Source organism: Gopherus evgoodei, chromosome 7 (genome assembly GCF_007399415.2).
Source record: "Gopherus evgoodei ecotype Sinaloan lineage chromosome 7, rGopEvg1_v1.p, whole genome shotgun sequence".
In the NCBI taxonomy this organism is placed as follows: domain Eukaryota; kingdom Metazoa; phylum Chordata; order Testudines; family Testudinidae; genus Gopherus; species Gopherus evgoodei.
In genome coordinates this window covers 41351742-41378779 of record NC_044328.1, presented here as the reverse complement: position 1 = coordinate 41378779, position 27038 = coordinate 41351742, and the positions used below count along the sequence as shown (strand labels likewise).

General features: G+C 42.3%; 1 protein-coding gene across 6 annotated transcripts in view; it reads right to left on the bottom strand.

Moving 5' to 3' along the window:
• The window catches only part of MICU1 (mitochondrial calcium uptake 1), a 232325-nt gene that overhangs the window by 126281 nt on the left and 79006 nt on the right, over positions 1 to 27038 (bottom strand). For 4 of the 6 annotated variants that reach the window (XM_030568415.1, XM_030568418.1, XM_030568416.1 and 1 more), the window contains exons 5-6: positions 21342 to 21385; positions 11990 to 12001 (exon numbers count right to left, since the gene is read on the bottom strand). In XM_030568415.1, coding sequence (XP_030424275.1) covers positions 11990 to 12001; positions 21342 to 21385 — 56 coding nt within the window. The remainder of the gene's footprint in view (positions 1 to 11989; positions 12002 to 21341; positions 21386 to 27038) is intronic. The other 2 variants (XM_030568419.1, XM_030568420.1) reach the window with 1 other exon arrangement.

Genomic DNA, 27038 nt, shown 5'->3' with positions numbered 1-27038 from the left:
ATGCCTCCACGTGCCAAACGAGCCCCAGCATGGAGCAATGGCGAGTTGATGGACCTCATCAGTGTTTGGGGTGAGGAAGCTGTGCAGTCACAGCTGCGCTCCAGCTGTAGGAATTACGATACCTATGGGCAGATCTCAAGGGCCATGAGCGGGACGCGGTGCAGTGCAGGGTTAAAGTGAAGGAGCTGCGGAGTGCCTATTGCAAAGCCCATGAGGGAAACCACCGTTCCGGTGTTGCCCCTACGATCTGCCGTTTTTACAAGCAGCTGGATGCGATACTTGGGGGTGACCCCACTGCCAATCCGAGGACCATGATGGACACTTCAGAGCGGGGGGGAGAGGAGAAGGAGGGGGAGGAAACCGAGAGTGAGGGTACTGGGGTGGAGGGAGACACCCCAGAGTCCCAGGAGGCATGCAGCCAGGAGCTCTTCTCAAGCCAGGAGGATGGTAGCCAGTCACAACAGCTGGTACTTGGTGAAGGACAAGCAGAGGAGCGGGTTCCCGGTAAGTGGCTTTTATTTTCAGGATGGAAATGTTTCGGGAGAGGAGGGAGAGTTAGATGTGGAATAGCCCATTGATGTGGTCTATCACGTAGCGGTAATCGGCCTCGGTAATCTCTTCAAAAGTTTCAGCCAGAGCGTGGGCAATGCGCTTGCGCAAGTTTATAGGGAGAGCCGCTGTGGTCCTTGTCCCAGTCAGGCTAACGTGTCCGCGCCACTGTGCCGCGAGGGGTCGGGGGACCATTGCTGCACACAGGCAAGCTGCATAGGGGCCAGGGTCGAATCTGCATTGCTGCAGAAGACCCTCCCGCTCTTCCCAGGTGACCCGCAGCAGCGAGATATCTTCCAGGATTAACTCCTGTGGAAAATGTTGGGAGACTGTTCAGTGTAGATGCCCCCTGCAGCAGTTTGCTTTCCCCAACACACAGAAACCCCTGCACATCCCTGAAGCAATCAGTCCCCCTTACTCACCATTTCGTGGCTCCTGTGGGTTATGTGCGCTCTGTTTGGTATGGGAAAAGTATGCTAAAGTGAAGACTGTAAACTCCTTCACTGTGTGGGGATAACTGTCTGGGTGAGATTACAAACAATGCAGCCTCTGTTAACTGTTGCCGTTTTTGCCTTTTGAAAAGTGTCCTTGACTACTAGACTGCCCGTATCATCCATTGCTCAGAGGCTACAAAACCTCAGGAAGAAGCCACGAAAAAGCAAAGACATGCTGAAAGCAGTTATCGATCACTCTGCCAGAGAGTAAAAAACTGCAGGACTGGAGGGAAAGGGAAAGCAGGCTCTGCCAGAGAAATGCAGCGGCTAAGAAGAAAAGCACAAAACAGCTGATAAGCATCCTGGCGCGCCAAGCGGATTCTATCCAGTCACTCGTAGCCATGCAGGCAGAGCACTACTGTGCTGCCCTCCCCTCCATCCCAAAGCTCTTTCCCTTGTGCCCCAATGTCAGCTCCAAACCCCCTTCTCCAGCATCCAGGTTCTTACCATCACCAGCTGCTCCCAACACCTGTACGCTCACCCACCAGCCCTGAGAACTACAACCCTTACCCTCTGCACTCAACCCCCTACCCCCTGCACTCAACTCAACTCACCATGCAGTATTTTCATCCTGAAGTGCAGCAGTCATTGCACAGGACTCCAGACAGGACATATTCAAACCTCTGATTGTACAGTTCACCACCTCACCCCCCTACCCTTTTAGGTTCCCAAAATGTTGTGTGTCTGTCAAGAAAGTTATTTTCTTTTCAATAAATGAATTCTTGGCTTTGAAAACAGTCTTTATTATTGCAGAAAGTGAAAGATACCATAGCCCAGGAAAGAAACAGGCACTGCAAATCATTTCAGGAAAAACAGATTCCTAATAACATTGTAACCACTGCACTTCACCAAACATTACTGTTGGTTTTCAGCCTCAAATTCCTCCCTCAAGGCATCCCTAATCCTTGTAGCCCTGTCCTGGGCCTCTCTAGTAGCCCTGCTCTCTGGCTGTGCAAATTCAGTCTCCAGGCGTTGAACCTCAGAGGTCCATTCCTGACTGAATGTTTCACCCTTCCCTTCACAAATATTATGGAGGGTACAGCACGCGGATATAACCACAGAGATGCTGCTTTCCCCCAAGTCTAGCTTCCCATACAGAGATTGCCAGCGCCCTTTTAAACGGCCAAAAGCACACTCCACAGTCATTCGACACCGGCTCAGCCTGTAGTTGAACCGGTCCTTGCTCCTGTCAAGCTTCCCTGTATACGGTTTCATGAGCCAAGGCATTAACAGGTAAGTGGGGTCTCCAAGGATCACAATGGGCTTTTCGACGTCCCCTACTGTGATCTTCCGGTCTGGGAAAAAAGTCCCAGCCTGCAGCTTCCTGAACAGGGCACTGTTCAGAAAGATGCATGCATCATGCACCTTTCCAGGACAGCCTGCGTTAATGTCAATGAAACGCCCACGGTGATCCACAAGTGTCTGGAGAACCATAGAGAAATACCCCTTCCGATTAATGTACTCGGATGCTAGGTGGCATGGTGCCAGAATAAGAATATGCGTTCCATCTATCGCCCCTCCACAGTTAGGGAAACCCATTTGTGCAAAGCCATCCAGAATGTCCTGCATGTTCCCTAGAGTCACGGTTCTTCTTAGCAGGATGCGATTAATGGCCCTGCAAACTTGCATCAACACTATTCCAACGGTCGACTTTCCCACTCCAAACTGGTTCGCGACCGATCGGTAGTTGTCTGGAGTTGCCAGCTTCCAGATTGCAATAGCCACCCGCTTCTCCACTGGCAGGGCAGCTCTCAATCTCATGTCCTTGCGCCACAGGGTGGGGGCAAGCTCAGCACACAGTCCCATGAAAGTGGCTTTTCTCATCCGAAAGTTCTGCAGCCACTGATTGTCATCCCAGACTTCCATGACGATGTGATCCCACCATTCAGTGCTTGTTTCCCGAGCCCAAAAGCGGTGTTCCACGGTGCTGAGCATTTCCGTTAATGCCACAAGCAATTTACTGTCATACGCATCAGGCGACTCGCTATCATCTTCGGACTCCTCATCACTTTGGAGCTGAAGGAATAGCTCAACTGCCAAACGTGATGTGCTCGTGACACTCATCAGCAAAGTCCTCAGCAGCTCGGGCTCCATTTCCCACAGAAATCACGCTGCACAGAAACCATTGGGAGACTCACAATGGTGCCAAACATGGACGGAAAAACAGTGACTGCTGGGATGTGAAGCGATGCACCACGGGGCGTTGGGACAGGAAGTGGAATGACCAGCACCCTTCTGCCCCTTCCCACAACCCACGGCACCAAAATGGGACGAGGTGCTCTGTGGGATAGCTGCCCATAATGCACCACTCCCAATAGCGCTGCAAATGTGGCCACACTGCAGCGCTGGCAGCTGGCAGTGTGGCCACACTGCAGCGCTTTCCCTACACAGCTGTACGAACACAGCTCTAACTCCCAGTGCTGTACAACTGTAAGTGTAGCCATACCCTTAGATAAATGAATATATAAAGCTATATCTTTTGTCAGATTTACTTATGTCTTCTCCACAAAGTCAGAAAATTCTGTGAATTTCAATGTTGACCTCAGCTGCATTTAAAAAGCTAATCTAAATAAACCCCTGTAGCACCATTTCATTTTGCATTTCAAAAACAACTTAATGAACAACATTTAATGTGCTGCTTTTGGAACGAAGTAGTTTGGCAAATCATTTAAAATGACAGTTTGTATTTCATCCTGGGGGATGGAGACATACATTCAGCAAGTTTATCCATGCAATTAATGCTTATGTTTCAATACCCACTTTGGGCCCATGTGCATCAAAGCATCAAAAAGTTGTGAATCTCAAGCAATCACTTCACAGTTTCCCCCTTCCAAAATATGGCTTGCTATAAAGCAAATTCCCTTTCAGTCCCAACTTGACCACCTTTAGTTCTATGGACTATTCAACATACACACTAAAATGTAATAACCTTTTCTTTCACAGACAGCTATGAATATTCATACAAGAAAAAAAATGACTTAGAAATGTTTTGGTTTGAAGCTTAACAACAATCAGAGTATTCAGGATCAAAACCAAAACAGTATCTCTCATCTGTCTCAGAGGCCTACATATTGTAGAGATATCTAAATCTGTATCAATTTTGATGTCTATCAGGATAAATTACAGCATACCAGCCTTTGCTCTGAATTCCCTGGATTTTGCAGGGTTAAAGTTAGACCTTCAGCATTTTTGCATTTTAATTTATGATTTTCTGTGTTTTAGTTTTAAACTAGTACTACAAAAAAGAAAGCAATCTTTCACAGATATTTATGGGAATCAAAGGGACATTTGTCAAACAAACTTCTTTTTAATGGAAAGCAAAATCCCCTGCAGAAATCCCATGGGGATGATTTTCTCTTTCATTTTCTTTTTAGACAAATTGCCTGTTTTTTAAAGTCACCATTTAAGGTTCTCTGAAATCACATCCAATCAATACCAAGGACTTAAGGTTTCTCAATTTAAAAAAAAATCACTTACGTTTGTACATGCCCAAAGTTCCATAGCAATATACCTGTATGCTGTACACAATTAGTTGTGGGGTGCTGCATGGTATTTTACCTTCCTAGGACCCTACTGACTGGCAGCGTCCGTTTAAATAAAATGGACCAATAGTGATCCTGCTGTGAGCACAGCTAGATCAGGAAAATAGGCAATGTTTTAGAATCATGTTAGTTAACACATTTTAATTAGCACATTTTTCATTTCTACAAAGCATCTAGTTTAGACCAGGATACACTCCTTAGACCAAGTAAAACTCCTTCATAGCCAGTGCAGCCCTAGATCTGCGTAACCTTATACTAAGGGAGTTCTTCTAAAAGTGAATTTGAGCAGATATTCTGTAACAGTGCCTCTCTAAGGGCATGTACAAAGCTGTACATGTACATAAAGGAACAGTTATGAAATTCCCATAAAAGTGATGGGTTAAATACCCAGTAGCCATGTTTTCAAATATTAATACCAAGGACATATTATTTCTATTTTCAAAATACCGAAAGACTGATACTTTATCTGATATCATCAGATAAAATGCTATTCAAATTCTAAAACATCAAAGCCATTTAGAGATTTATAAGTGGCATCCATCACTTTGGGGCCTGACTATCCAGTTAAAACAGCCATTAAAAAAAGTCCTTCAGATTGAAGAGTCCAGAGCACTGCCTTGTTCAGTCAGTCAGAGGCAAAACTAAACAGATAGATCCTGCAATGTACCCTGATGCAAGTACAGATGAAAAAAAAATCCCAGTAATTGTTTTTTTCCTTTTTATTGACTTTTTAAAAAGCAATATACTTCACAATCAATGTTACATAAGGATGGTCTTTTTTTTTGTTTTAAGCCTGAAAATAAAAAAAAATTGCTCAAGCTTAAGTCTTATGAAGCATTTCATTGCGTAGTGTATTTTGTAGTTTGGTTTTAAGCCTCTGTATGTAGTGGAAAAGTTTACTATAGTAGCACTCTCTGCAGGTTCCAGAACACTCATACTGTATCTTCATATAAGCAAAAATGGGTTCTGAATGTCAAATTCAGAGGTATCAGAATATTAAAAAGTAGCTTAGAAAAGTTAGGAAATACACACTCACGTGTTCTTTATTTTAGTCAGGAAAGCACTTTGGCTTATCATCTTTGAGTAGCACATACTAACGGAAAGAATTTTAATGTAAATCTTTTATCTTTAGGATATATCTGAGATGAGACAAAGCCTTTCCCTGGGCTTTCTTCCTCTAAATGTTAATTTAGACATTTTCAGGAGAATCAAGAGTTAAACAGCTACCATTACTATTGGTGGTCTCCTGAGACTGGAGAAAGAAATTTACAGATACTCCTCTCAGCAACACAGTAAACATTCATCACTGTTAAACAAACCGCCCCTTAAATGCAAGGCCAGCATTCTATGCAGTCAAGAGAAAAAACACAAACTTTCCAAGACGTTCACAGGCAGCAGGAACTGGACATGCAAGGGAGAAACCCCTGCTAGAAAAGCAAGAAGGAAATGCCTCTGAAAAGGGACAGTCTATACTTCTATTTCCCACTGGTGGAGGTCTCCAGGACTCAAAATTGATGCAAACTTGTGCCATTTTAACAAGGCTTATATTAGTATATCAAATACATACTTCCTTTTCAAACAAAGTAATATACTCTTTGGTTTAGAGCTACATTGTGCCATCATTGCAGTTTAGCAATAGTTCCTTAAGAATAAAGGCTAATTTAATTTTCACCATTAAGCTATTTTTTAGGCTACAAGTGCCAACGTTTTCAACGTACCACACGGTACTGCAAAAACATTACACAAAGATCGTAACAAATAAGATCTTTCATCTGTGAAGGGCTATTATTTTTCACCATCTAAAAGGGCCAACAACTCAATGCTGAAGATATGGCTGGGCTTTCAAGATTCTCGGGAATGATCAAAAAAGCATTGATTAGTGGTGACAAGTTCTAGTTTTATCAATTACAGACCTGTCTTCATAAGTCCTTATTAATAAAAATTATTTAATTATAAAAATGATACAGACCTTATCAGAATGTGTGTGTAGAACTTTGAGGTGAAGAGTTTTTCTATTGCCAAGAATAAAAGTTCCAATTCCCCAACTCCTTGCTTGGTGCATTAAAGAGAATAAGCCCACTGGCCTTTCTGGCCTCCTCCTCATGGTAATTTGGAAAGATATAAAGAAAGGTGTAAAGAGTGTCTCTGCTGCCTAATGTAAAATGTGCTAAGCAGTATCTCAGAAGTGGTCTATAGATAAATTACATCCAAAAAGTATGTTAGAGTTGCAAAATCACACACTCAGAAATTAAGAAATGAAAGTAATAAGGTTGACTGTGCAACCTTAGTTTGATCCCCTTGTGCACTACAACATAGTTGTAGAAATGTCAGTTCCAGGATATTAGAGAGACTAGGTGGGTGAGGGAGTAGCTTCTCTCTGACCAACTTCTGTTGGTGAGAAAGACAAGTTGGTTCAACAAAAAACTATTACCTCGCTCACCTTGTCCCCCTTGTGCATTTGATTAAGTCTTCAGTTACGAGATCATATACAGTTTTTTCCAGCCTCATTCAATGCACAGGACTGGGCACTGCTCAGGGAATTAATCCTGCTTAAGGCTAAAATTTTGTCATGGTTATTTTTAGCATAAGTCACGGACAGGTCCATGGGCAATAAACAAAAATTCACGGAGGCTGTGACCTGTCTGACTTTTGCTGCTGCGGCTCCATGGTTCCCCCCACCACCACCCAGGGCGGCTGGGAACTGCAGGGTGACCATATTTCCCAAAGAGAAAATGGGACACCCACAGACGCTTGTCTGATGTGTTCCCCTCCCCGAGGCTGTTGCCCGTCGCTGGAACCTTGAGGAGGGCCCCCTTAGGAGTCTGTCACCTGTTGCTGGAACCTTGCAGGGAGCCCGTCGCCTTATCACTGGTGTCACCTGTTGCTGGAACCCTGCCAGGGCCCTGCCAGCTGCCAGCTCCTGAGTCCCACAGCCCCAAATGTCATGCAGCCTCAATCTGTGACTTCCATGACCTCTGTGACATAAATGTAGCCTTAATCATAGTTGGATAGTGACTAAGCTATTGTCTTTAAGATCCCTGCTTATTTTTAGTTGGGAGATGAGTATTCAGTGAGAGGGAACTGCTGGAAGAGAAAGGATAGTTTCATGGTTAAGGAAGTTGAAGGCTGCCCTGGAGAACTGGATTCTATCCACGCCTTTGGCACAGAGCTCCTTTGTGATGTTGGACAAGTCACTTCAACCCCACTTTTCAGAGGTGGTGGTCACGTGCATGTTTCTTATTCTGGATTCCCAGTGTGAGACACCTGAGGCCACATCTGCAGACATGCTGAGCACTCACAGCTGCAATTGACAGAGACTGAAGCTGTGCTCTGAATATATATGGTATAAAATGCAAAGTGCTCAGAAAAACCAGGGTGTATGTAGATCTCAAGTTGGCATCTAATATTGACATGTTTTACAATACTGACCTTAATGTGTCTGTGCCTTAGATTCCAAGATGTAAAATGGGGATGATAATACCACCACTTTACCTCATAGGGGTTTTGTGAAGATAAATTCATTAATGTTTGCAATGCAATGTGTAGTGATGCATTTCCTGGCTACAGTGATGACCACTATAGGAAAGCCAAAGAGGAAAGCCAAAGAGGAAAATAATAATTCTGTATTGAGAGCAGGAAGTGAACCATAAATGGGACTGGGAGCCACACAATGAATGCAGATAAAAAGAAATACTGAAAAACTACCAATTCACAGAACATGACAGGATAAAAAACAGTGTGTGATATCATTAAAGACTACCATAATGCATATACACAAGTGGACTGAATTGCATATGAAACCTTAATTCTGGCATTTGCTAGCTTTTGTATGCTTGACTTTGCCATCTTAACATTCATTTAACAGTTTTTTAAATGTAATTTCCTTTACCAGTGGATTTCACAGCTATTTGCTGACAGCAGAGGAATGTAGTGATTCAAGACTCCTGGATTCAACTGCAGGCTCTGGAGGAGAGAGTGCACTCTAAAACCTTCTGCCTGTGCCCCCAAGCTTGTATCTGTCCCCATCTCCTCTTATCCAACCTCTGCCGTACCTCTTGTTCCCATGCCTCTCTGTACAGGGGCTCAACCAGAATTTTCCTAAGGTGGTGATCTAGGGGGTGGTGATTTGAGGAAGAGGTCTCCCTGGGACCCAGCACGTAATTGGGAGGCAGAGCATGAGTCTCTCTCCCTGGGATTGTCAGATGTTCCTGAAATTCTCATTCGGAGATATTTTGTGGCCAGCATTTCTGGGGCAGTGGCCAGGACCTCTCTGTGCCTGGTATGGAGGGGGTTCAGGGGTACATAGTGGGCACCCCCATCTCCAGGGGCACAGATGAAGCTCCACCCAATGCACAGAGATACAGGAGCTTCACCTTTTAGGAGCCATCATCTCCTTGAGTTTCTATCTGTCCAGGGCTCATCCTACTTATCCCAGAGGTCACCACGCTAGATGAGAGGATTGACTGTATTGCTCCAGCAACTCTGCATTGCCGAATTTGTCATCCTCACAACAGCAGAGTAAGCTCAGCAGCCTAGTCTCATTCAGTGGCTCCACGAGCTGGGCCAGGGCAGCCATGAGTAGGGCCCAGGGCACATAATCATGTGCTCAATGCCTGCTCCATGGAGCTGCCCATCTATGGGAGGGACCAAGATACGTCTCTGCAGTCCCATGCAGGATACAATTCTGGGGAGGCTTGAGCCCTAGACAGTGTCAGGCAGGGCTAGGTAGACTTGTTGAAGCCTCTGTCCCAAACTCTGGATGTGTTGGTGATTCCTCAGTCACCAATTCGGTTCCAAGGAGCAGGCAGCCTGGATCTGGTTTATGTATTACTACATGCTCAGAACTCTTCCTGCTTCCATTCCCACCTGAAAGACCAGGATCCTGAATTTGTAGTAGCGTTTATGTCTGGGGGGTGGGGATCTGTGCCCCTCTTCCTATCTATTGCACCCTAAACTCACAATTGTCACCTGGCTCCCAGTACGCAATCCTCCTCCCCGCTTTCTAGCAAAGCCACACATCTCCACATCCAGATCATTTCCCTTCTGCACTTAATAAAACTGAACATCTGCACAAACACCTCTACACATACACTCACTAGCTCCTGCTCTGCTCAGTCCTCTCCCTCTATGCCTCCTGCTGCCCACTCCACCATCCTGCTCCAGTTCACCCTCTTCTCCACTGTCCTCTATATTCAAACCGAGCTGCTTCCTCCTCCTCCTCAATGCAGCTTTGGGCCAGGCAAGGAGAACACAGGGAGTCTCCCCTGTTCTGAGTTCCTGTGCCTGCACCACAGCAGCCCTCAGCAACCTGGAGGAGCAACCTAAAGTTCTGCTCAACCTATGCAGGTCTGGGATGGAGCATGCCCAGTGCAGATGGCATCTTTGGAGAGTTTAGTAGCCAAACGCTAACAAATCTCTACTGAGCATGTGCAAACTGAGAATTTTCAAAGCTTGTTACTTGGCCACGTTTTAGCAAATTTTCAAAGAGATGACAAAAGGCCTATCCAGGGCAACACACCTGCCAGATTTCAGGCCCTTGCTCCAAAGCATGTAGGTGTGAGGGCTTGTTAGTGAAAGGGCTGGAAGAACTTTTTTTTTTTTTTAACATTGAACAACATATTTCCCTCAGTCTTGTTCTCAGAAACAGCTCAATGGTTTTTGCAGAAACTTAAAAAAAAATAAAAAAAGAAGAAGAGGGAGAAGCCTGAGGCAGCCCACCAGAATGGTTAGCTCGGCAAAGTTATAAGCCATTGAAAATAATGGAAAATGTCAAGCAATCTTAACTACAGGGGGCATTATCAGCTCCACCTATAAATGAAAAGCTAAATTTATTTTAGGGTAAGAAGTCTGCAGCTTAATAATTTATAACTGAAATACAAGTTATATCAGTACAAAGCTCATTAGCATTGCTAAGGGGTTGACAAGATTTCCCTCCTTAACACTTGATTCAGGGGCTTGATAACTCAGCTGGTTTAGATTGCATAAACAGAACAAAATAACTTAAAGCTAGAAATTAAAGTCACCTAGACTCTTCTCCTGATAAGTAATCATATATATATCAGTTGTACCTATTTCATAAAGCATCATCTTAATTTATTCAAGCAAGTCACCACACTGTCCCTATACACAGCAATTTATGTAGCCCAGTTTCAGACTAGTGTAAGCTAGTGTACTGAGAGACTACTTTGTTTTCTGGGAACCCTATGAACGAGAAATCTTCACTCAAACACTAGGAAACACAAGTGTTAGAACCTAAACACAGATAACTGCACTTAATCAGAGACATTCTTTGTTGGTAGGCAGCTGTAACTTCTTCTGTACCACGCCACTGAGATCAGAATGATATAGGGCACAAGGAATGCATTATAATAAGGCACAAATAGTAACTCAGCAACAGAACACTCTTCAATGGAGTGTTCTTCCCAATTCACCTCAGAAGGGCTCTCCTTGAAATCTGTAGCTGGCTGCCACCTGAATACCAAGCATGCTATTACTCTCTTGTTCTACCTGCTCATTCCTATTATGGGTATGGGTCTCTCTTTCACACATGCTAAGTAGAACAGCTCTCTGTTGTCTGTCATTTCTTTTTCCCTTAAGTAATTTTATAAAGTGTGGTCTTTTTTATGAGTTAGTCTAGTTAATGTTGTAGCTACATTTTATAATAATAATAATATGGAGATATACCTATCTTATAGAACTGGAACAGACCTTGAAAGGTCATTGAGTCCAGTCTTCTGCCTTTGCTAGCAGGACCAAGTAATGTCCCTGACAGATTCCCCCCGCTGCAATCCCTAAATGGCCCCCTCAGGGATTGAACTCACAACCCAGGGTTTAGCACGCCAATGCTCAAACCACTGAACTATCCCTCCCACCCTGTTAAAAATTCATGGAAGTCTTTCCAAGATCCTTGCACATTCAAATGCCTGCAATTTCCACCTTAAAACATTTTGCAATTTACTTTTAATTTGAGAAATGCCTGTCCATGATCACAGAATGAAAATTATTCCATGCCTTGGAAAGGAAATTTCATTTTCACCAATGTACTATCCCAGTGAATTCTAATTAACAATGTAAGTAAATCCTAGCCCGCAAGAAAAGGTATCATAAAAGTAACATAACAGGCACCAATATCTTCTGGTTCTTCCAAATGATCAGCTTCCATGAATAATGACACTTATTAAAAAGTTACCTGAGGGACTGTATTCTCATTGACATGGTTTAAATTTTAATATTTTGAGATAAAAATATCTATTATTTATGTACTAAGTAAAAAAAACAAATTAAAAATACTTTAAGGGAATAGGGGAAGGCAGAAGTATACACTGTCCCTTTTTACAAAAAAGGTGCATATTATGGATTTTGAAGCACAAAAATTGTTTAAAGCACATGCTGACAAGTCAGTACCTGCCAGAAATCCTGATGAGGGAAGAGGGTTAGAAAGAGGGAAGAAAATCAGGGAATGTTGGTTACACCAAAAACCAAAACCAAAATTAAAATAAAATACCCACAAATATTACATATTATGCAACATTGCACACAGCAAAACCAATTAATGACATCAGGAACAAAGAATCGCTCAACACCTAGGAACAGGAAGTAAGGAGCACATATAGCAATCAGTAACATTCAGGAATATCTGCCAAACAAATCCAATGAAAATGAATAACAAAGTTGTTAGTACAATAAAGTAATAGCAAATATTTCTAGTTTCGGCAGAAAGTAATTATGCCACAGACTATTGGTGGATGGGGTGGGAGAGGAAAGAGGGAGCACACACTTGACCCGTACATGGATGCAAAGTAATCTTCATAATAAGGGATTCCACAGGGTTGTTTATGTGCCATGCATATAAAATTTAATATAAGCAACCAAGCATTTTCTTAGCCTTAAAGATTTTTTTAAAACAAAAACTGAAATACCTGAACCTACAGATTCATACATTTCAATGAAAGGATACATCTTCCAAATACAGTGTACAAGCAAGAGAATTCACAGGTCAAGATACACAAAGGACACATCAACTGGAGACCTTATAACTACATGACTAACTGATTCAGCTCAGAAAGCATCAAAATTTGGCTTATTTCAGAGCTCTGTACTGATAATGATCTCGAAGATTATTGAACAAAACATAACCAGCTCCTCCAGCTAGAAGCATATTGTGGTCATTTGTGCATATAAAAGCATTGGTGTTTGATACTTGGCCCATAAGCATTTCAGGAGAAGGGCCGTGTCTTCTGACATGTCTATACCAATGTGTGCATCAAACATAATAGTAATTATAATGTTAGAATAAAAAGATTTAGGGGTTTGGTTTTGGAGAATGGAAGAGGAGAAAGGAAGTAACGGGGCAAGTGAAGAAAACTTGTGAACACACAATAGTATGAGGTTCATTACAGTAAGGATAGAAAATCACAGTGCAGGATAGAAATATCTGCCAGTGCCACTATTAGAGACTTTCTGATGTTTTAAGTCAAATTTTCTAACCTTATCTGACCCATCACAATAGGATTCCACTGATCCTGCTGTGTTGATGGTCCTCCTTGCCCACAGATGGCTGAGCAAAATTTGCTGCTTTCACAAGGCAGACAAACACCCAGCCAGCCAGTGGCAGAGCCAGGAACCCAGATCAATGCACTATCCACTGCACCATGTTGCCTACCTACTCATTCATTTATATTTATCACTCTAATCAGAAGTGTGTAGACGATTTAGGAATCTCATTTTCAAAAGTGACTTTAAATGAGACTTAGGCTATTAAGTGCTTACGTTACTTTTGAAAATGAGACTTAAGACTCCTATTGTTAAGGGCTTTTGAAAACATTACCTGTTGTATTTAAAGTTATTCATTTTACCGCTTCATTATATTAATCCTATTTAATCTAGGTCCTGGGACATGTGATCTGAAAGAGGCAGTTTCTTTGTGGTGCTGATGTCTTTTAGATGCTGCGTAATTCCTTATTTTATTCTCCCACTTCCCACCCTCTGAAGCCCTGATTCAAGCACTATTATACAATCCAATACAAAAATAAAAATGCTTCAAAAATGCAAACAATTATATTACAAGGACAGAAATGAGAAGGGAAAAATATGGGGTAGGAGGGAAAATACGTAGTCAATAGCAGTCATACCCCCAAACCCTTTTCAAAATAAACTTTGATTTAAAAACAAAAAGGGGTGAGATTATCTGAGATTGATGCCCCCCAGCACAGCAAAAGCATGACTGTTTGCCAGTATAAAATGAGAGGATGCATAGAGACCTCTCCATGTGAGACTTAGGGGAGTACTTCAGATATAACTGAGTGCTGCATGCTAGGACATTGAATTTTCTCCTACATAGCAGTAAGCACTATTGCTTCAAGATTTGGTCAAGAAATTTGCTCAATATTTCTAAAGCTAATGTTCAACTTCAAATTTAATTTATTATAATTTCCCTGTAAAGCATCCCAATACAGTATTTGAAAAGGGTGCTTAGAATAACTACAAGTAATTATAATGTTTAATACCAACAGCAACTTTCCTATCACATGAAAGTAACTAATTAGAGGGTGTCTTACTTCTATACTATTGATCAATATAGAACTGTATCTGGAGACTAGAGAACATGGAAATATGAATCTGGATAGGAGTTACTTAATTCCAAAGTAAAATTAGAGTCTGTAAAAGCCTTTGTAATTACTTATTGCCTCTTTGGTCAATGATAATTAAAGGGTATACCATCATTGACAGCCTGCAAGCTTTTGTTTATATTCAACTACACATGGCAATTTTCCCCACAGGAGGGAAAAACCGCTACTCAAGTGTATTCCATACTAAAGCAATATTCTGTTTAATTCTTCCCCTAAAAAGACTAACAGTTTCTCAGAAGTGTTGCAATTTAGCCTTGTCTCCATGCATCTGAAGAAATGAGGTTTTTTTATCCACAAAAGCTTATGCCCAAATAAATCTGTTAGTCCTTAAGGTGCCACCAGACTCCTCGCAATTTAGTCTTATCAGTGAAAACACTTGATTGCAGCACAAAATCTACAAGTAACTGAAAGTCAAATGCTTCCGCAAAAATTCAGTAATATTTTAAGATCAAAACAATTAATCTGAAATATCACAAACCCTATATTTTTGGAAAGAATTTCCACTGATGCTGTCCCTCTTGTGCTGACTCTTCAAATCTGTCCCATCACATTAGGATTCCACTGATCCTGCTGTGTTAATGGTCCTTCTTGCCCACAGGTGGCAGGGCAAGATTTGTCCTTGTCATAAGGTAGTAGGGTGACCAGACAGCAAGTGTGGAAAATCGGGACAGGGATAGGGGTAATAGGAGCCCATATAAGAAAAAGACCCAAAAATTGGGACTTTCCCTATAAAATCGGGACATCTGGTCACCCTATAAGGTAGACCAATATCTTCTACCCTATAGGCACACTATCACAGAGTTAAATAGTATCATACACTTTTCTCTTTGAGAGTTGGTAATTTGGCATGAAGATTAATTTGAGCTTAATTAAAAATCTCTCTCAAACAGAACATGAGAAAAAATGGAAATTGTATTTCAAAGAAATATGTTTCTATGAATGGTCTGTTAAAGTGCATGCCTTGGTGCCTTCATACAACTACAGACACTTTTTACGGGAAGGAAAAATGTCCTCCTCCAATAAGTATCAGAGGGGTAGCCGTGTTAGTCTGGATCTGTAAAAGCAGCAAAGAATCCTGTGGCACCTTATAGACTAACAGATGTTTTGGAGCATGAGCTCCTCCAATAAGAATTTGTTTTACACAGACACAATATAAGACAGGAAAAAGAGATACAATGAAAGAGCCAGGTGACCGAGCAGTTATGGTTATATATGTTAATTCTAAGTGCTTTTATTAAATTACAGATTAGGCTATATTCATATTGTAATTTGAGCTAAATTATGAGGTGAGGCCTGAGAGCAAAAGTGAATAGCAGCAGCAGATTAGCCAAAAGAAATAAAACTCACGATGGGTAGTGAGAGGGAGAGAACATACACACCCACATGTCACCAAGCCAGCTTCTCCACTCCCTGTATAAACACTCAGTAGGCTAACTCCCTGAACACTTAGCCCTGTTGTAAGTGAAAGAAAATTATGCATTTGTGGTTGGCAAGAAGGATGGACCAAGGCATTTTGCTGAACAAATGTCTCTAGGGTTGTTGGTCTCCAGGGAACAATGTGTAGATTCAAATTAAATGCATTTTGCTCCTGTTACTGAAGAGTTATGCTTGTCTCTCTCCCCCGCCCTTCAATTCTCTGAAAAATTACCCCTAGTTGGGAAGAAGTATACTGCACTCACTATAACATTCAGCTCTATGAACAGGAAGACACTTAAGCTTCACAGAGCTTCAACAAAATACATGGTCACTATCAAAGACTTCTGGACTTGACCTGTGTAGCGGAGTGAGCACTCACTCTGGCCCTGGAGGGGTTGGAAAAGCCCTGCAAAGGGCGGGGCCTGGGCAAGGTAAAACCCTGGCTGATTGGGAGAAGTGGCTGCAGCTGGGGCCATGCCCCAAACTGAGCAGCAGGGCCTCATAAGGCGGGCAGGGAAGCTAGAAGCAGCAGTCTCTCTCTGACTTGAGAGGGAGACAGGCCTGGCTGCTTGGGAACTCACCCAGGGGACCTAGAGGAAGGCAGGGCTGGGGAAGGCCTTAGAAGCTGGGAAGCCCTAGCCAGTAACTCCCCAGGCTGCAAGGCCTAGTTCTAGGCCTCCTAGGTATTGGGCTTGCAGGCAGGCAGCTGGAGGGTGGGTAAAGGCAGTCAGTCCAAACCTCTTGTTGCCTGTGATGATTGGCTGATACACTTCAGTCTGCCCCACGGCACAGCAGAGACTGGCAATAGTCATGACTGAGGTGATGTGGGGATAGGGAGTGAGAGTTCCCCTGGGGTGGGGAAACCCAGTAGGACTGGGTACTGGAGGCAGAACCCTGAGATAAAGACACTGGGGTCCTGGGAGGGACATGGGGGCCAAACAGCAAGCGGATCACTGGCCTGCAGAAGGCACTCCTGGGTCAAAGAGCTAATTCCCGAGGACGACCAGCAGGAGGCGCCGCAGGGGTGAGTGAGCGCCGTGCTACAACCAGTTCCAGTCATTCCAAGTGGCCTATCAGGATATGTCTACACTGCTGTCAAGAGGTGTGATTCCCAGCACAAGTAGACAGATTCATGCTAACTCACTGCACGTCAGCACTTGCAAAGACTTAGGCCAGCCATCCAAGTTCAAGCCTGCCCAACTCCCAGGGTCTGAATTTGGGTGGCTGCCACCTATGCTACCTATTTTTATAGCATGCTACCTTGACATGAGCTAACACTAGTCTACCTGCACTGGGAATCACACCTGCCAGCTGCAGCGTAAACAAACCTTACAGGATTGACTTCTAATTTTACAAGAATATTTGTGAAAAAACTGCTGATACAGATGATTTCCCAGTGCAATGATATTTATCTGGAACATACATACAGAACATTTACACTGAATCCTTAACCTTTGTTTTACAGTATGTAATTAAAACGCATCTGACAACACAGCTGGGTCTATTCTTTTTATTGGCATTTGCTCTAAATTAGTATTTACACAGAGCATAGCATAAATCTTTGTTTATAACTAACAATAGTTCTATTTTCTACTTTTGTTTAGCCAACCTGTAGTTTAGAGAGTATCAGTACTTTGGTACCACTGCTGACTTAAACCTGATTGCTCATTTTCTCCTTTCATCTCAAAGGAAAAAATACATTTCAGGTGGAAAAAGTCTATTCTCTCCTCAACATGTCTATATACTGTAATTCCCATTAACATTAATGGACACCATGCAAGATGCTCAAGGGAACAATACTCCTCTCAGCCTTCTACTCAAATTTCCCATCTCCAGCAATGCACAAAAATAATTCAAGTACACAAAGCCATGGCTTCACTGAGTTAGAACAGTATCTAAGGAGAAGATTGTGTCCAATTATAAAAAGTGCTTTGATATTTCTTGGGAAGCCAATGAGGGAGATAAGTGAATGGAAACAAAAGATGAGAAAAGATGTGAGGACTAATTTTATTCCTTAACCGATACCAACGTAACTAAACATGAATGAGTGCAGTTTGTTTTATGATGCCTGAATCAACGTTTGAATGTGTTCGAGGCGACAGTGCTTTCTTAACTGAAAACAGATGAAGACAGGGGCAGCTCTAGTCATTTTGCCACCTTCGGCAGCTTGCCTGCAGAGGGTCCGCTGGTCCTCCGAAGCCGCGGGACCAGTGGACCCTCCACTGGCAAGCTGCCGAAGGCTGCCTGCCTGCTGCCCTCGCGGCACCAGCAGAGGCCCCCCAGCGGCTTGCCGCCCAAAGCACGCGCTTGGCCTGGAGCCGCCCCTGGATGAAGATAATATGAGAAACTACTCCTAGAAAACAAGATCTAGGAGTGATTTCACTCCTTATTCAGGCTCCTCTTCATGACTGAGGGAGCTCCAATATCACCTTGCTTTAACCACACCCCAAACTTGCTGCCATTACCACTATCCTCATAACCAAAGTCTGTTATTAGTGCTCCTTAGTCAGAGAAGTCTGACAAACAACATGAGCCATTATTTTCTCCTTTAAAATAAATGATCCAGAAGCAGCATGCTATATCAGCCCCTGCAATATAATACCATAAGATTTATGTGGTCTGTTGTTCTGCACAGTACTACTACTACTAATAGTAATCCACTACACTCTCCATTTTAAAACTCTAATGACTGACGTTAAGACTTATTCTACCATCCAGTGTATTTTGCATATATATCTAGGTATAGCAGCTATACAAACATTTTTATATACACAATTTCAGTCTGCAACAGAAAGTCAGAATGGAGGATGGTCAGTGCAGGGAACAGATGCTAAGCGCCAGCATAACTCAGAACATTTCAGCCTGCACTGAGACCACCAGTTGTCACACATTCACCATGCTGTATGGCAAGATTAGGTGTGTATATTTTGTAAGAGCAGAAGCCATGTCTCAAGTACAGCTAGTCTGAAATTTCCTGACTTAAGTTTGTTGGAAAATGCCGATTTCTTGCGTTTCTATGAAACATATCAGGTTCAACAAACTTCTGGCAAATCAAAGTCTGGAAAAGCTAGCGTCCCCATCCCGCAGGCATTCTGCTGAGCAGCTTGAGAGACCTGTCTTCCAGGTCCATGGCTCCAGAACAGCCTCACCATACACACTGCCCCAAGACTGGGGAACCAGGTCTTCAGGAGGTCTGCAGCTCCAAGGCAGTTGCACCATGCCAGTGCTTCCAAGCTCTTTCCCATGAAACAGGGAGCCTGAAGTCCTGGGGCAAGCTGGCCCAGGGGTCTGGATGGTCTGGTGTCCCCAGCCATCTGGTGTCCTATGGCCGTCTACAGAGCATGGCTGCCCTGGACTCACAGACTCCGAGAGCCCTGGCAGCTGCTGAGTGAACGTCAGATTCTTCTCAGTTTCACCACATCTACTAGTATGACTAATAATGTCAATTTCACTCTCAGCTGTCAGCATTCCAGGGAGCAGATTTTGTTTTAGAAATACCATAGGTCAGTGTTTCCAAAATGAACCTTTTTTTCAAAATTTCTGGTTCATGGAAAATTTTGAATCGTTTGTATTTGTTCAAATCTAAACAAACCCAAATTTCAACATCACAAAATTTCCCGCAAACTGGAAATCCCAGCAATGAGGCTCAGCAGAACAAAAAGCTGAGTTTAGCAAACAAACTGCTGCTGCTTTGAGACTTTTACCCACTATGATGGGAATAGAATGTACAGTACTCAGGAACAAAGGAACGATTATCCAAAATTGTGTGGCACTCAGGGCTTGTCTACATCAGAAAGTTGCAGCGCTGGTGAGGGAGTTACAGCGCTGCAACTTTGAAGGTGTACACATCTGCAGGGCATCACCAGCGCTGCAACTCCCTGTTTGCAGCGCTGGCCGTACTCCCATTTTGTCTCGGGTGTAGAGGATCCAGCGCTGGTGATCCAGCGCTGGTAATCCAATGTAGACACTTACCAGCGCTTTTCTTGACCTCCGTGGAAGGAGGAAGCCTCTGGTAATCAAGCTGGTCTCCTTTCCCGGTTTGCTCTCTCGTTCCCGGAATCCCGAGCAAGCAGGTCTCCTTCCCTGCGGTTTGCAGGGGGGTTCGGGGAACGCGAGAGCAAACCGCGGCGAAGCTGGTCTCCTTTCCCGGTTTGCTCTCTCGTTCCCGGAACCCCGAGCAAGCAGGTCTCCTTCCCTGCGGTTTGCAGGGTGGCTCCGGGAACGCGAGAGCAAACCGCGGCGAAGCTGGTCTCCTTTCCCGGTTTGCTCTCTCGTTCCCGGAACCCCGAGCAAGCAGGTCTCCTTCCCTGCGGTTTGCAGGGTGGCTCCGGGAACGCGAGAGCAAACCGCGGCGAAGCTGGTCTCCTTTCCCGGTTTGCTCTCGCGTTCCCGGAACCCCCCTTGAAGCCGCCCAACAGCGCTGCAGTGTGGCCACATCTAACACCACTTGCAGCGCTGGTTGCTGTAAGTGTGGCCACTCTGCAGCACTGGCCCTATACAGCTGTACTAATACAGCTGTAACAACCAGCGCTGCAAAATTTTAGATGTAGACATGGCCTCAGCATTTCTTTCTAAGAAATGTTGGTTGAAACGAAGACTGACAAAAAGCAAATTACTTACTGTCTATTTTAAAGTAGAATAATACTCTGATGCTTGGGTAAACAAACACATGTATGCTCTAAGGAACAAAGACCATTTATTTGATTACTTGGTTTGCTTTTTGTTCATCCACTTCCTCATGAAAAATTAAAATAAAAATGAATTCAATTGAATGCAAAACATGAAAGTAATTTAGATTGATTTAATCCCCAATTGTGCAGGGTTTGTTTGTTTTGTTTAATTATTGATTTGATCCAGGACTTTCTGGATATGTTTGGTCACATTTTAACATTACATGCCAGGTATATCACTCAGTAATGAAAGGGTCAAAAGTTACCTTCTTTGACTCAAAAATTCAAGGAATTTTGTTGCAGATGAGGTGACAATTTTGCTAAATTAGTGATTGTTGTAGAGTAAGTTCAGTTAATAGGAAGCTTGTGTGCTATTTCATTTTTATGCAGCCACCAACTATGGTAGTATAGAGTGCTCAAAATGATATAAAGGAATATTAAACCAGATTATTTTAGATTAACTTTCCACCTAAGTATATCTATGTTAGGTGTTTGTTTTAGATAACACAGCTTGGCCCTCTCTGTGTTAAAGGTTCAAGCAGTCTTTTAAGCATGTTGCTTACTTGTGTTACAGCTCTGGGCCAAATTCCTTCCTGCTATAATTTCACTGATTTCTGGGGATTTACAGCAGGAAAGAATATGGCTTCAGAGCTGTAAAAGGGCTAGGTTACTGTGTGGTTCCATCCACACCGGCAGATCAAACAATGTTATAATATGATCAGCATATAGCAGGTTTCCCTCTGAAATATGGTACTCCCTCACATGAAGGGTCTCATACCATATGGCTAATGCTATTAAGTTTGGTTTTTACACATTACAATTCCCTCTCCCACCAGCAGGGAGGAGTTATTTTGGTTCTATGAGCGTTAAAACAAATCTTTATTCATTCCTTCCTATTCAGCTATATAATAAAAATATACCGCTATGTTCTAGCTCAAACAAAAGACAATATTTTATTGCATTTGTACTTAAACACAACTTTAAATAGAAACTCAAAGAGGTTATAGGTAAGAAGATATTATAGATTTCAAGTCTACTCACCTTTCCATCATATCGCTTCACTACAAACTGATCCAGACCTAGGTCTGAAAGAAGAAAAAGGATAAAAACAATGCTTTTAGAGCAGTGCTTGAATATAAAATCATATAGTTCCATGCTTCTTTTTTGATAAGGCATTTACAAAATAGATTATGTGAAGAATAACATGATTAGAAAGCACAGGGAGAGGATAGGAAATTAACCGTTATCTACATGTTTTTTCTTAGGGCTCAAGAAACGTGTCTGATTCACAGTATTGACAAGGAAAACCTATTTAAACACAGAGAAAATACAAAAGGGACAGTGATACCACCACATCTACCACTATGCTCTACTAGTCCTTTGGTACTACTGGCCTAGAATAAAATGATTTCTACCCCATTACCAGTCCGTACCCAGATATCAACTTGTTTCCATGAGACTGGCACTTAGAGTGTAATTAAAAAGAATTATATTTAGGCTAAGCAATCATTTTTTAACAGATTAAAAGGGAAGGCCATTGAACTGAAATCAGAAGTGTTCCTCCCAGAATTGAAGGTAGACCTCAACCAAAATTCAACGTTGCCAGCTCTTGTAGGGTAAAGTGGCATACAAATGGTCTTGGACATAAAAAGAAAAAACACAGCCGCTATTGTACATTCAGGAATAAGTAAGTGCATTAACTAGAAGGTTTTTATATTAAGATATCCCTCACATTGTATTACCCCAAAACAGAAGGCTCTCATTCTTAGAAGGAAAATAATATTTACAGGGCTGAGGAAGAAGGCATCTTTCAATCTACTCCTACAGCGTAAAGAAGTCTATGCATAACAATGAAAATTTAATAGTCAACACGGAAAGACTTGCAAATGATTTGTACAACAATAAAAAAAATACATTCGGTAAAGAGATCTAGTAAGTGGAACTCCTGAATAACTAGGTTATTGAGAATTGGCAGTAATTCACACAAAAGTGCAGAGACTAATTTTTAACTCTTGGTTTGACAAACATTTGCTACAAACCACACATTGTCAGCTAGTGTTTTAAATAGCTATCAGATCTTCCTGTTAACCAGATTGGGAGAAGGGAGGGATTGGAAAAGAAAAAAAATAACTTGTCCAGGAAGATGAAGATTAGATTACTGTCACCTGTTAATGAGTAAAAGTGATAAAATGCTTCCCATCTACTCATGCCAGCGGACCCTCCGCAGGCATGCCGCTGAAGGCAACCTGCCTGCCGCCCTCCTGGCGACTGGCAGAGAGCCTCCCACAGCATGCCGCCCAAGCACGCGCTTGGCGTGCTGGGGCCGCCCCTGTTAGAGACATACATACAGCATGATTAATGCTTATGAATTTCTACAAACCCCTCCTTCAGTAAAAGTCTTACTTAACTGGATATGATAATATATGGCTGCCATTGCTCTTTTAGTTGTTGCCAAGCTCAGAACTGAGCCAGCAGAGTTCTGTGTTGGAGACCTGTTGAGACACTGATGACTAAAACCGCATAAGGAATTAACTGCATCCTGTAAGTTGCAACAATGGTAGCAGAAGTTGACCACTAGCTCCACTTTTAGTGTTACGCATTTTCAGTTTTTTCCAATTTTCACTAATAAATTACCAAGTTTTTTATTAATGGAGTTCGATTTTTACCGATTTACACCTGTTTATCAATCCACTCAGTATATTTTGAGTACTTCTTTTTGTTAAACACTAATGCTTTACATGATTGTTGCGTTCTGAAACACTCAGATTGAAGCAGTTCTACAGTGTAAAACACAGAATGGAAAATACCAACATTAATATGCTATGATTGGCTCACAAGGAGATGTTACCTGCCTATTTCTTTGCATCTGGCTAGCATAGCACTGAATTTAAAACAATCAGTCCTCCACAGATAAAGATATGTAATGCCCCCTATCCACCTGGATACCTCCTTTTGTGCCAACCTTTTATGGGGTTGGATGGATGGGCCTGGGTTCTTCTGGATCCCCATACAGCCAGTCCTGCTCTTTCTGTGGCTGGCTCCAGACTACTCCCAAAATGGCTTCTCCCCTCTCCAAGGCTCCCAGAGGAGGCCATCTCACCCCCTATTGTCAGGCTAGCTCTTCTTCCTGGGCTTTCCCTTGCCAATCATTTCTCTCTGCCCCTTCTGAACTGGCATGCCTGCAATCCTTCCCCAAACCAACAGGGGTCCCTGTTGTTCTACGCAGTGTCTCTCCTCTCCCCCTCTTGGTTGCCCAGCAGACTCTGAATCTGCCCTTAGCTCCCCCTTCCCAAGAGGGACAGTGTGCTTCTTCCTGAACTACCAGCACACAGAGCTCCAGGGACCTAGGTAAGTTCCTTGGGGGTTACAGATAGATAAGGTAAAAAGGTAAACATGCAAACCTATGCCTGAATACCAGCAAGCAAATCAGTGCTCAGAAATTTAAGAAAAGCAAAAAGATGGGAACAAAGAGGATGCATTGCACTGCAAGTACCACAGCACTGAGGTCAGTCCTCGCGCTGACAGAATAAAGGAACATGTCAAAAGCAAGCAACATAAGAAGCTTAAAGAAGAAAGTGAGCTTCGGGATTAACAGTATCAGGAGCTTTCACCAGGGTTTTAATGAAAGAGGACACAGCACGATTGTGTTAATAAATTGTGTATGCTCTGTGTTTCGCCAGACAACCACTGTTAATTGCAGAGGGGCCTATTGGTGACTTTGTATGACAATATGGTCCAGCAGCAAAAACCCTTCCTAATGCAGACAAGCTCACTGGTAAGTATCTGACAGAAAATGACAATGCTTCAGTATCCAAACTGACAGAACGAATTGATGGAAATGTGGTGTCTAGTCTGATTTTTGACAAGTCTCTTGATGCTTTCAACTGTCCAATTCTTGGCCTTTTGTTGTTGTTTTTTTTATTTCAAAGCATTGTTTTGTGTTGTGTGACATTAATCCCCTCTGCTGATACTGGTTTTGTCAACGCAGCAATAACTGACATGTTTGAGATGTACCGACTAACTTGGGAAAATGTGGCCACAATTAACACAGATTCTGCTTCCTACATGGCTAAATTTGCATGGGAGATTAAACTCAATCAGAAACTGGAGCTGCTAAGTATGAGCTGTCCTGCTCATCTGATTAACACTGCCTTGTCAGCAGCTACTGCTATGGAAGAAAAGACAGACATGAAATCTTGCATCATTGGATTCGGGACCATTTTCAAGCATGAAAACAAGTATAAGGCCTTGTTTTACACAGTGTGAGATAAGTGCAGAGCTGGATGTCCATTACCTACCCTTGTTGTGCCACATCTATGGATGAGCTTGTATTTCGCTGCCTGTCATGTAAACAACATGTGGATTGTGCTAATGTGTCTCCTAGGTCATCACTGAGTTTGTTTGTTGTTCTAGCAGAACAAAAGCAAAGCAAAAACTCTGAAGAGACTGTCAAATAACCAGGTTTTCGACCTCTTCCTCAAAGTGAATTTTGCAGCAGACTATGACAGTTTTGCCACTAAAGGTGAAATTTCAAATATGAAAGGAGAATTTACCACTGACATGAACTTATCTAACCTTGACAATGTGAAACTGGATGTGCTGGCTTTTTGGATCAGTCATCAAGGCACACTTCCCAATTTCAGCAAAGTGTCAAGGCGAGCTTTGAGTATATCTCCTGGATCTACTGATGCAGAGCAGCAAAGAATCCTGTGGCACCTTATAGACTAACAGACGTTTTGGAGCATGAGCTTTCGTGGGTGAATACCCACTTCCTCAGATGCATGTATTCACCCACGAAAGCTCATGCTCCAAAACGTCTGTTAGTCTATAAGGTGCCACAGGATTCTTTGCTGCTTTTACAGATCCAGACTAACACGGCTACCCTCTGATACTTGATGCAGAGCACTTATTTTCAAAGTTGGACTACCTCCAAGACAGCACAAGGCTCAACACGAGTGAGGATACTATGAAGAAAATTATGGAAGCGTACACAAAAACTAGGATTTCTGGAAAAACTACTAGCTCTGAGAGAGAAAAAAATATACCTGTGTACATTAAAAAGGTTTCAATTATACTGTAGTAAAATGTGTATATTACAAAAGTTGTTTTGTTTTTGTTCTCCCCCTGATTTTTCAATTTTTATTATTCTTAATCTGATTTCATCCCAGTTTTAATGTTTGGAAAATAAACAATAAAAAATTCACTGTTTTTTTTTTAAAACAACTACAGAAAATACAGAACACTAACTTTATTATTTTGCCAAAATCATATCATATATAGCTAATCCATGACAATCCATGCGCACATCTTGTAGGTTGAGGATCTTCTTGCTCTAGAGCTGGAATAATGTCTGCTAGTGTTATCATCTTGAATGTCTGTGCCTTCCTGTATTTGTTAACTGCTCCTAGATCTAGAATTGGCCTCTAACCTCCCACCACCTTGGGGAGGTGTCAAGAAATCATGGGAGTAAAAACCCCTTGCTCCTGAGTTGCACCAGGACTGGTTCAATGGCCCCAGGCATAACAAATGATATTTCCTGATGAAGTAGGTTCTCATGAGAAGGATTCCTGAAGGCGGATGGAGAAGGAGGGTTGGAATGGGGGAGGGACATGAATTGAATGGCGTAGCTCTTTGAAATAATCTCCAGGACTCATCTGTCAGATGTGATATTCTCCCAACTGCTGTGAAGAAGGGCCAGGCAAAACCAGGGAAGAGTGAACTTAAAGGGTAAAAAATAGTAGAGAAGATAACTTTATAAGAACAAAACTTCAAGTTCTCCTTCAAGCAGCAAATAAGGGTATGAGCACAAACTATTTGCAGGTCACCTTTAAATATTCCTATGAGTTAGTAAATCTTTAAAAAACCCTGCAACATTACCAAGATCCTTCAGCAGCAAGGCTGCCATGAAGTGGAAATAATAATTGTTCCCTTCATTTTTATCAAAAGTAACTCACTCTCCATAATTCTACATCAGTACCTGTACAGTTTTACTTTCTGCAGCATAGCCAACTATATTCTATTTCAGGAGTAAATAAAAATAAAAATTTAAATTTCCTTTTGTATCCCATCTTTTTGTTACTCAGCAGGTGATTTATGAAGACAGAAAGAAACTAACTTTAAGGCAATCACAGGAATATCTGTAAACCATATGCTGGCCTGCTCATAAAATAAGTGCCTGACATCTGGACAGTCACTAAATAGCTCCAAGTATGGAAGTTAATAGGCATGTTTAACAGTAAAAGGGACCATTTCATCTTTCACTACAAAGCAGTTATAACTGAAGTGCCATATTTCCAGAAACAGATGTAAGGATCTTCTTTAATGGGTAGCATGTTGTACTGTGTAAAAATACTGTGTAAAGATATATAGCCTTCTACGCTGCCTCATTAAACTTTCCAGTGATACAAAGGTGACCACACCATAACATGAACCCTGCAAAAATTCCAGACTGTGAACTGACAATTTATGTGCTGCTTGCACAACATTTTAAGATCATAAGGCTTGGAAGTTTATTTATTAGAACATAAGTCATCTTCCCCCATACAAACACCTAAAGCCTGAAAGCAGCATATCATACACATTGTCTGAATTCTAAACTAATATTTGGTACAAATATAGATTAATAAAAACTTGCATGTCTGGGTTTTCTGTAATAGCCTGTATTTCCAAAGACACGTATGCATTATCCACAAAATACGTACTACACACAGCACTGGAAACTGAAAGCTTCTCTTCATT